General features: G+C 48.3%; 1 protein-coding gene across 1 annotated transcript; it reads right to left on the reverse strand.

Annotated features, from left to right (window-relative positions):
* Positions 1–5,254: 5,254 nt before the first annotated feature.
* Positions 5,255–10,037, reverse strand: NEUROD2 (neuronal differentiation 2). Its single transcript, XM_038385591.2, has 2 exons — positions 9,765–10,037; positions 5,255–7,934 (listed from the first exon to the last, which is right to left on the reverse strand). Exon 2 carries the CDS (start codon positions 7,927–7,929, stop codon positions 6,859–6,861), a length of 1,071 nt encoding a protein of 356 aa, XP_038241519.1. The 5' UTR covers positions 7,930–7,934; positions 9,765–10,037; the 3' UTR covers positions 5,255–6,858.
* Positions 10,038–11,462: the final 1,425 nt, after the last annotated feature.

Consider the following 11,462-nt stretch of genomic DNA (forward strand, 5'->3'; position numbering starts at 1 on the left):
CCCTTGTATCTAAACTTTGATGGGTTTTAGCCTAATCTACTCTATCCCGTCGAGTTATTTTGATGCCACCATTATCATGAAATCTTTGCCCTTTCTTCAATAAGACCAAGGTGACATCAACAATCCCTGTCTTTCCGTCGGCCAGCTAATATGGTTTGTATTTTCGTATGTTTTTTCCATATTTTCTCAGCCGTTTCCATATGGAACTAGTCTGGATTGTTGCAAAGAGTAGCTGCTCTTAAGAAGGGGGGGGGGGAACCCAGAGAGTTTTATTGTATCACGCCGAACTCTGGTGAAAAAGGAGAAAATGTTGAATTTGTAAGTCTGGGAATTTGGCAGAAGAACAAGGAAAATGAGGGATGGGAGGGAAGAGACTTAAAAAAATAGAAACCTTCAAACATTTGCAAATGAATCCTAGTCCCCACCGCACCTCCCCACCCCACCTTTATAAATACCCCTCTTCCTGTGGTCCCTCTTACACGGTACATTCCTCAGGTCTCAAGGCTTTGCTTTTGCTCAGCTGTAGCCGGGAGTTTAGCGCAATGGACGTATGCTGGGGTGTGCCTCGCATACCAGGGGCCTTTCCCTTTAAAACTGCTTTATAATGAACAGATGTCCTAGAATCAGGATAGCTGGCTAACCTCTTCCCCGCAGTGCCCCTTGGCTGGCAGTTGGCACGAAATAGCGCCTGGCATTAGACTCCCAAAAGAGAACCTCTGTTTTACCACTGCGGAACCAGAGACCATGGCTCAGAGAAGCAGCCGGCGTGCGAACTATAAATGTTACAGCTAAGCTATCTTTCCAGACAGTAGGAATCTGAAAAGGTTAGCCCTTTTTAAAAAAAAAATCCAGCCCAAAGGGGAAGATCCCGAGCTAGATAGTTTTTGAGCCCTGGTTAGGAACGGGGACATTTTTAATGTTTGAAAATGCGATTTTGAAAATCCAGACTGCCCTTTCCCCAGCAAGGTTGGAAAGTGAGCAAAACTTTTTTTTTTTTCTTCTGGTTTTGCTTCGCCTCCAAAAGCTGTTGCTTGGGAGAATTTTTGCTACCTGTAATTCTGGCTACTGTATAAACCCAATCTAGAAATTGTTTCTATTTATAGTTGCTCTGGGGGGAAGGTTCTTTCACCCCCGCCTCTGTAGGTACTGAAAATATAGACCAGAGGGGGAAGTTTGAATAATCGCTCTGGAAATAATGCTACACTCTAAAACCTGAAATTCAAATCTAGCTACAAATTCGGTTATTCGGGAGAGGCGATGGTAGTGGGACACACACACCGGACTGTGACTCTGATCTGCTTCCCAGAACTAAAAAGAAGGAGTTGATGTAGTTTCGCATTAGGCTGGAATGACTGTTTCCGCTGTGACCACTCTGAGCAAGCCGCTTCACGGTGCATTTATGAGTGGGGGAAAGGAATGAATTTTAGGGGGGAAAGTGCCAATTCAAACCCCGAATTTTCCTTTGGAAAACGGCAAGATTGGAAGCCAAGAGGGGGGAAAGTTTTGAACTGGAACAATGATATCCTGCTGAATTTCTTAGCTGGGGTGCGTTTTGCTTAAACCGCTAATGGGTCTGTGGGTCATTTTTAGATTCCGCGCGGAAAGCGGATCTGGAAAGAGGTGTTAAGAAATGAACTGCGCAAAACAGGCACACTTTAGTTTGTAAAGCGGCGCGGGGAAGGGGGTGTGTGAGGTGCCTTTCAGGTGAAATTATAACCCCCAGATTTCATCCGATCCCCTCTTCCAAAGTCCCTCAAATTAGCCCCTCTTTTAGAGAACTTCCAAACTTCCGCGCTTTTCTGTCCGATCTCAGCCATTTCCAACCAAACCAAACCAGCGCAGCCTGCGCCCGCGCGGCCGCGAATCGAATTTTCAGCGCTGGTCGCGGAGGGTCGCCCTGGGTCTGTTCCTGGCGCGGATATTTTTATGGATTCAAAAGTCAGAGGGGCGGCGAATGGATTCCGTTTCCTGCTGTCCTTTGGGCGGGTGGGCACCGGAGCTTCTGGCCGGGGCTGGGAGCTGAACCGAAGAGTTCGACATTTGAGCTCTTTATTGAGGCGGGGGGAGGTTTCCCTGGCTTTCCCTCCTGGGGGACTAGAAAGTAGTTTCTCTTTCAGAGCTTGTTTCCAGCCAAGGTGGACATTTGAAACGCTGATTGTTGAAACGCTTTATTGTTGGGTCCCTGGAGGAAGGAGCTTTCTGGGTGTAAAAGAACCGCAGCTGGGCCCCTCACCTGCCCCGCTTCGGAGATGAGGGTGGGAGCGGCGTTCAGATCATCCTACAAACAGCAAATTAATGCGAACTTTAAAAGTGACATTTTCTGGGCTACTCAGATTGTACCCAGACCTAATTGCTTAAGTGTGTCTTCAGCTGTACGCCTTCCTTTTGCTCTTGCTCTGTTCCCTTTCATTCGGCCACTGCGCCTTTCCCTCTGCAATTCAGAAATCGCCAGTGGTTTTCCCCCGCAAAAAATCCTTTTTCCTTTTCATCCTGACGCTGGCAGGCCGCAAAACATGACACCCCTGTGTATGTGTCCTCCATATGATCAATCAAGATGCGATCGATATAGCTGGACCAGAAACGTGTCTATACACACAGTAGATTGATCATACATGCGATAGACATGGAACGATAGCTGCGCAGTATACACAGCCGTCCACTGGTGTGACCACGCACACGTGTGTGTGATGCAGTTACACTCCTAGCAACGGGCGACCCAAGCACAACGACTCGTAAGAATTGGCCGTGCGCGGGATTCACAGAAAGCGGGTCGCTTTGAAAATCCCGGCGAACTTTGTTGCTGGGAAATTCAAAACGTCAAAGCCCAGCCTAAGTCACCTCCTTTTGCGGGCCGTGCGGGGGCTGCCAGCTTGCGTGTGTCCACACACAGCTCTGCGGAGAAATCCTCGTGGCGGGGTGGCTCCAGGCTCATCCTTTGCTTCCTCGCCTCAAATTCAAAGATTTGAAAATAGGGGGTGAAAATGGTGTGTGTGTGTGGGTTTGTGTGTGGGGGGGGGGAGAGAGAGAGAGAGATGCGGGTGAACTGCACCAGGGGTCCTGGAATTCCCACTGAGGTGCATTATAGATTGACTGCCACTGGCTGGCTAGTTCCAGAATCGTGTCTCCTTCTTCTTTCCCACCCCCTATGGGCAGCTGCCCCGTCCACTTGGGCCCCTGCCCCAGGGACTGAGACCCTAAGGACGTAGTACTAAGCAAAGGAGAGCCTCTCCTATAGGAATCCTGAGCCTTGCTTACGGAGGTCCATTTAGTGATCGCAGGGAGTTATAGGAAGAAAAAAACCCGCAATGAGCCCCTCAATTAGCTTTCGAATAAAGGTGCGATTCCCCCCCCCCCTTCCGTTTTTAATGGCTGGTAAGTTCAAGATCATCTTTCTACCTGCCTTGATGACTTATTAATTTGTTGAGGGGGAACAAAACAAACAAAAAACTCTGGTCTGAATTTTCGCCAAACGCCGCGGCGCATCACATGGGAGGTTGCCAGGGCCCCTCTTGGCTTGAGCCTCTTCCCCAGACCTCCTCCAAAGGGAGCGATCAGCCGCGGGAGATATTTATCTCCCCGTGTTTTTAAGGGGTGCCTTTGCCTGCCCCTCCATGGATTGCCAAGGCTCCAACTCTCTAGGCTGGCCACTGTGACATTTTTGTGCGGCGGCTGCCCATCAAACCCTCCCTGATGCCTGGTTGTTTCGTGTGGACAGTAACCCCTCTGCCCTCCCTAGACACGACTCCGGGTTTATAAGCCAAGGCGAGTGGGGGGACGGGGACGAAATGACCAGGGTGGATCCAGGGTTACAAGGATTGGTGATCAGGTGTCCGCGCTTCCCAAGTCCCCTTTGAATGGGAGGCTTCGGGTTGCCTGCGAGCTGGTTGCTCAGCACCTGGGAGGTCTGGACAGCTCCCAGGATCCGCCTGGTCACACTCTGGCCGGCTCTCAGACAATGCCTTTTAATAGCAAACCTGGCGGGGGGGAGGGGGGGCGGGGAACCAAACGCTTGTTCGTTCTTTGCCAGCCCCTGAGGGTAACTCCGGGTGCCATCATGAATGGCTCAGACTCCCCCATCGATCAGAACCAGCTAGATTGCATTAATGTATTTATTTGGGGATGATATTGTTGTCACCATCTCTACGGTGCCTTCCTGGTATATAGAGGTTTGATATCAGTGCCGCTGGTGGGTATTTTCAAATGTTAATTATTATGTATTTTAAAAAAAAATCTGCAAGCCGGAATATTAAAATATAAGCCCTATGCACCTTATCCAAAAAAACCGTGTTTTCTCCCGTTTGCAAACCATGCATGCATTGCACCAGTATTTAGATATATTTTTTGTTCTGAATTTATCGCGCAACTGGCGTGCAGAATAAAGGAAAGGAAAAATACTGTTTAGAAAGGTTACAAGGAGATGCCAGCTGTACAAGACAAGGAAACTGCATTAAGCTTTATAACATCGAATGTGACTCTTCCAAAAGTCGCTATATATTTTTAAGCATGTTGCCAATCGACAGCTGCCTTGAAGACAAGTTAAGCTTCTGGGAGTGGAGTAGTTCTGAGATCTCCTTTGCCCCTCACTCCAAAAGAGTACTCAGAGAGTGCTCTGGCTGAAAGAATGGGGTCTCGTGTATATATATTTAGCATGAGTATTTCAAGTAAACTAGTAAACATGACAGAGTCAACATTTAATATTTATTAATTGTCGTCTTAGGACGCTTGTTAATTACACTTTTGAATCAAATCACAACTGACTGCTGCTCTTAACGTCAAATGAGTATACTGGTGCATTTCACATAAGATATCAGTTCTGGTGGAAATTTCCACTGTGAGTAATACTTAAAACATCCAATTGAATACGAGTTTAGATTCTGGAAAAAGTATTTTACTTTCTTTTTTTATACTGATGCATGCAGTTTATTTATTTACTTTTTTAACTTCTCTAGCTTGTAAGCAGCCCCCCCTCCCGCACTAGTGTCTGGTAAGTTTCTCGAAATCTCTGGTTTGTTTGCTTACACCATCACATTCTTGGTTTCACTTTTTAAAAAATAGTGCCAGAGAGATTTAAGGGAAAATACAAAATACGATGCCATTTCTAACCCTTTAAAATCTGCCTTATGATGCTGTCTAAAATGTCGAATAACTTTGGGACGTATGTAAAACCAAGAGACGTTGTGTAAATGATTATAGCAAAACAGGACTGATTTTTAAAAAATTACATCACTGTAAGAAACTGGTTTTCTTTTGCATATCATTTGACATAAATATTTATTAATTTTAATTAAACTGAACAGAAACACAAAAAAGCACTTCTGGTGTCTGATAGACATTTTCACCTTGGCTACAAGTTTGTTTTTTTGTAAAACTTTTTTTAAACATTTATCAGAAATTCTCTTCCTCCCTTTTATTTAAAAATGCTGGTGTGTTTAAAGGTGATGTAGGCAGGGTTAAAATATTTTAACAGTGTCTCCTGGTTTAAAGAATGCGTTACAATTGGAATAAATAATAATGAAACAAATTAGATCAATGCACCAAGAAATATACCAGGATATATCAGTCGGGCTCTTGGTATCATGGTTTTACACGGATGTATTCGTTACACAAATTTTTCCCTCCCACCCCTAAAAATGCATTACATAAAGAACTAACGTAAAGAGTACTCATTGTAGGAAAAATAGCCAACTAAAATATATAGCATAGTAAGTGCTCTCTTACACCACCTTTATAATTTGCATATTTGCATTTTTTTTGCTCCCACCCACGCATAACAAAAGATTTTTGCCCTTTCATAGAAATCTTTTTTGTTTTTCCCTCTTTTTTTTTTTTAAAGTTTTTAAAACAGGTAAAAAACATCATGACGCACAATTTGGAAAGCATGTCACTTGTGGTACAAGGGTGTTCAAAAAAGCTGAAGTCACTGATTGTTAACAATGAAGGGAAGGCAAACATTCAGTTCCCTTCAAATCAAAAAGTGCACCTTCTTTAACCTCAACACGTTGCTTGGTCCATAGTCTAATATTCCATATGAATTCTTTTGTGTTTTACTTTTCTAGTTCAGAATCTACTTGCATAGATATATATAGATATATATATTTATCTTCTGTTTGCCTCTTTATTGCTTCTAAAAGTTCTTACTGCATCGAAATGCTGATTTGAAGAGGCAAACGTTGTGTTTCTTAATTACACTTCCATGGGATCTTTTATTTAATCCTCGGAAAGAATACAGAATTCCCCTTTTCTGAGATAACCCCTTCTAAAAGCATCCTGATAAATAAAATTAAAAAAAAAAACCCAACGAGCTGGCATTGTTTAAAATTTACTTTGATGTGTTGCCAAACAATATACTTTACTTTTGGGGGGAGGAAAAATTGCTTTATTTCTCCATTCCCCCCCCTTTTTTTATTGTCCACATTTTGATTTTTTTAAAATAGTGGTATGGGCTTTCTAATTTTCCAATTTTTTCTTCCTAAAACTCTCTTTCCATGTGGCCATAATAGACACTTGTTCCAACCGACTGCAAACCTGAAGGTTAGCTTTTTTAATAATAATATTTGTACATTTTATATATATATATATATTGCACCAAAGTAAATTTTCTTGTCAGTGTATACTCTGTTCTGGTCTGCTATCCTTGGGGGACAAGTAAAGGGGGATACTAGTTCACATACAGCCGTGAGTTGAGCAAAGTCTAGCTTTGTGTGTGTGTGTTACAGGGAGACACCTAACAATTGTACGTTCACAGTTTTGGGGCGGAGGAGACATTTAAAACCTAGAGCAGAATGGAAGTGGGTTTTTTGGAGGGGCGGGGTTGCTATGTGCAGTCGGGGGGGGGGAATTTCAGTGGTCACAAGGGGGTTAATTATGGAAAAATGCATTGAGCTCTTCGTACATCGGGCCTCTGTCATGGTGCAGATGCATGTCATAAGGCAGGATGTTCTCGGAGTGCACCCCCCCGCGCATCCCAGAGGAGCCAAACACCAAGTTATGGCCGGCCGGCCGGGAGCTTGGCAGGGCGGAGTAATGCATAGAATAGTGGTAGTTTTTCTCGTGGTCCGGGGAAGAGTCTTGCTTGAGGGAAAAGTTGCCATTAATGCACAGTGGGGGACTCAGGGGGGCGTCGTACTCAGAGCTGTTGTAGTCTGGAGAGGCGTTCCCATAGAGGGTCTCGTAGGTGGCGCAGTACGCGTGTGTCCGCAGGGCGTGGGAGCTGGCCATGGTGCTGGACTGGCACTGGGTGCCGGAGAGCCGGGAGCACTGGTAGGTGTAAGGGTGCAGGGCAAAGGAAGAATTGGGGCCGTGGTACCTGGCGGCCTCCTGGCCTTGCTCCGTGAGGAAGTTCCGGGAGTTCAGCTGGAGGCAGCCGGCCACCAGGTTGGTGGTGGGCTGGGACAAGCCCTTGCACAGAGTCTGCACGTAGCTGACCAGGTCGGGCCGCTTGCCCGAGCGGAGGATCTCGGAGAGCGCCCAGATGTAGTTCTTGGCCAGCCGCAGCGTCTCGATTTTGGAGAGTTTCTGGGTCTTGGAGTAGCAGGGCACCACCTTGCGCAGGTTGTCCAGCGCCGCGTTCAGGTCGTGCATGCGGTTCCGCTCCCGCGCGTTGGCCTTCTGGCGCCGCAGCTTGGAGCGCTCCAGCCGGGCCTTGGTCATCTTCCTCTTCTTCGGGCCGCGCTTCTTGGGCCGGTCGCCTTCGGCCTCCTCCACCCCTTCCTCCTCCTCCTCTTCCTCCTCCTCCTCGTCCCCGCCTAGGTCCCCTTCCTCTTTGTTTTCGGCCAAGGAGCCTTCCCGCTGCTCCTCCTGCAGCGGGCAGGTTTTACCTTTCCGCTCCTCCTTGTCGCTCCGGTCATCGCCCTCGCACTCCTCCGCCCAGCTGGGGAATTTCTGCACGTCGGGGAGCAGGCTGGGCTCGCTGAACAGCCTCGTCAACATGATGGCTGGAGAGGGGGAAACGGGGGAGGAGGGAGAGGAAACATTTTAGCCAGGCGCCTTCCCAACCCCCCTGGCTCATTGTCTCGGCTGCGTCCCCGCCCCGGCGGCGATTCCATCCCCTGACCCCTGTCTCGGCTGCCTGAAGCGGGGAGCTCAGCAGCATCTCAGCCGCTGACCCGTGTGGGGGTGTGATTGGCCAGCGATTCGATTTTTTTTTTGCGGGGGGGAGGACGGGGACGCGATTTGCATTGGTGCTTCCCCAGGCGCCGAACCGGAGGGGAGCGGGGTGCAGTTGGCCATGGAGACGAAGCAGCGGGGAGCGGGGAGGGATGCTCGTTTGATGGCCATTCTGCCCTTGACTTTCCGCCCTGCCGTCAGCTGGTGAGAAACCCTCCCCACGCGGGACACACACGGAGAGACGGAAACCCAGCGTGTGCTGTGAGGGTGGAGAAATTGCCATCGGAAGCACTGAGATACCGCTCCAGATCCCTCGCCAAAACGATCCAATCGTTTCGAAGTGTGATTACAATTAACTGGCTTCCCCATCGCCTTGCGACGGATCCCGGGAAAGGGCGTCTCGTTTGGTTGATTGATTTGGGTTCACAATTCATTCTGAACTCCCGATTATTTTTTTTTTTAAATTAAATTACTTTTTATTTTTATGTCCCGCCGTCTTTATTCCGTCCCGTTTGGCTCAGGGCTGGGATTTTAAATGCTAGGAAACAGATTTCACCCCATTGGTGTCTCTCTCCCCCGCCCCACCTTCCCGGCTGATACTTCCTCCCCCTGGGTGTCAATTTCTGCTCCATTCATTGCGGCCCAAGGCACTGCGAACAGCCTTCAACTTCTCCTTCAGTGTGGGTCAGAACAGACCCATTTCCCCCCATCCTCCGCCCGTCTTGAAACAGACCATCAGATCATTCCTATTATTATGAATAACTTTGACCTCCCTCCCTTCTCCCCAGACCGGCCCGATCAGACCCACGGCACCCCCGGACCCCGGCCCAGCTGTCCAACTTCGCATTCGATCACTGTCCCCTGCCCACGCCCCGTGTTTGCGGGTTTGATCAAGTCCCCTGTATGGGGCGAGACATAATTCACACCCCAGCTGCGGCTCCAGATCAACCCCTCAGAGGCTGCTGCTAAAACCAAATCAATACAGTTAACGATTTTTTTAAAATATATATAGATATTAAAAAATCCAAATGCAGAATAAAAATGCCCCTTCGAGCCCAGCCCTGCTTCCAGACACGAGAGTGTCTTGCTAAAACTACGGAGTTTGCAGGGGGAGTATATTTCCCGCTAGCTGTAACCAGCAAATTCCCTCTGCTTTGCAAGGTTTATCTCGCCGCCAGAATCTTTTGCTCCAGCCAGGCGATTGAAGGGAGCGATCTCATGTCAATTTTTGTGTGTGTGTGTGTGCGTGCGATTTTTTATTTTATTTTTTTAACCAGCAAAAAATTAAAGCCGGAGCCTTCTGATTTTGAAGACACCTTTCCTCCGTCAAAAAATAAAAAAATCTCCAGCTTCATCTTTGTTCCTACCCGATGTGTGCAGATATATAGAGCTATCTGGTTCCCTGGTGGGACAACAGATGGAAGATAGTTTATTGGATCTATTTTCATTTTTGTAGAGCGATGCCCTCTGAAATCGGGGGGATTTCAATGAGACTCCCCTCCCGCCTCAACCAAAAAATAGATCGGATCTTAAAAAATAAATAAATAAATAAACGCAGTTCTGGGAGAGAAAAAAAAAACCCACAAACCCCTGGAAGTTGCTTTTTATCCATTCAAGTTTCCAGCCCCGCACCCCCCTGCACTTCTTACATAACTTACCTTCAAAGCTAACGGGAGGAATTCTTATTTCCTTGTCCCCAGCATCTTCTGGGACTCGGGCAATGCTCCTTAAGGTGCTACAGCTTTCTTCAGTGCGCTATCCAAAAGGAGGCGAGAGTGGCATCTCGACCAAGCAAAGGGGGTACCAGCTCTGATGCTCATGCCATATGGTTGGCACGTCATCGGCCGGAGCGATCACATGAGAGCCAATGATTGACATGCGCCTGCATTCAGGGAGATTTTTCTCTCTGGGGAAGGAGGAATCGCCATCTGTCACTCTGTAGCCCAAAAGAAAAAAAAAATTTTTTTTCCAAATCTACAGATCTGCCCACACGCTGCAAAATGGGACCACGGGCAAGAAAGCAGCGCTGGGGCTGAACAATGGGGTGTAGGGAGCGAGCCGGAGCAACGCCCCCCTGGAATGTGGGGGGCAGGCTCCTGTCGAAGGCTAGGGGGGATGTTGGGGGGTTAGGGGGCTGCACAGAGGGACCAAGATCTAGCCCGGGCGGTTTTCAGGCTGCAAAAAAATGACAAACCCCAGCTCCCTCCCCAGACCTGCCACCAGCGAACCAGGGGAAGGAGCGCAGGCGGTAGCGGGGGGGGGCGCACGGGGGAGGCTCCCAAATTTATGTCACCCCCACCCCCCAAGGAGGGCCCCAGAGCCAGGTGCCAGGGAAGGTTTCTAGCAGAGGACACTCCTTTCTGCTGTATCCAATCCTCACAGAAGGTGGAATTGTGTCTGGTGAGGGGCTGTGTTGATTAGCTTCCCCCCCCACCCGACATACACACTAAGCAGGTTAGAGGGTAGATAAATGTCTGGGCATTTGCCAATATTGTGCACAAAGACTGCCCCCTATTCTCTCTCTGTCACACACACACCCTCTGTCATACACCCCACTTCCTATATTTCACACCTCTCTCTCTCACACACACACCCCTTCCCCTGTTACACACACACACATACCCCCCTCTCACACACACCCCTTCCTCTGTCTTTCTCTGTCACCCTCCCCGCCCGACACACACATGGCTGAATTAACAATCCAGGAGCGTGGTTCTATCTTTTTGGCTCTACCTGTAAAGAGAGGGATAAAATCAGGCCGCACCCAGATTTGACCCAGACTAGGAACAAGCCCCCGACTTTCTGAGGCATAATCACAGAGCCGGGCTTGCCAGCTAGGATGCTCGCTGCTGTTGTGTTTGCAAACTTGCAGTGGGTAATAACAGGGTAATGGCGAGCACCCATACAGCATAATGGGGCGTCATTACCGCATGTCTCAACACACCCACCTCCTCAGCTGAGAAACAGCCATTCATCAAAGGTCCCCAGGTGTCCGCTCCCTTTTCTCCCTCTCTTTAAACCAGATTGACCTATTCATCAGCAGCTCTGGGTTATTGATAGAGACTGAACTCTCCTGAGTGAGGCAGAGATGACGATTCAGACGCCACCTTGGAGCCGAGGTAAGGTTAGCCAGGCCTGTCGCAGGTCCCTGTGTTGGCCTTTCCCTGAACAAAGCCTGTGTGGGAAAGCAGGTGAGGCTGAACAAAGCTGATTGTGTGGCTTCACCTCCCCTGCTACTTCAACAAATGTCTGTTGGGATACGGTTCAAATCTCCCCTTCTGGGCTTCTGTCTTCCACGCGAGATCCCAGGAACTGACCACAGGATGCAATGTCTCCCACGCCCAGCTGGCCAAATG

This window comes from Dermochelys coriacea, chromosome 27 (assembly GCF_009764565.3).
Source record: "Dermochelys coriacea isolate rDerCor1 chromosome 27, rDerCor1.pri.v4, whole genome shotgun sequence".
Taxonomy (NCBI): domain Eukaryota; kingdom Metazoa; phylum Chordata; order Testudines; family Dermochelyidae; genus Dermochelys; species Dermochelys coriacea.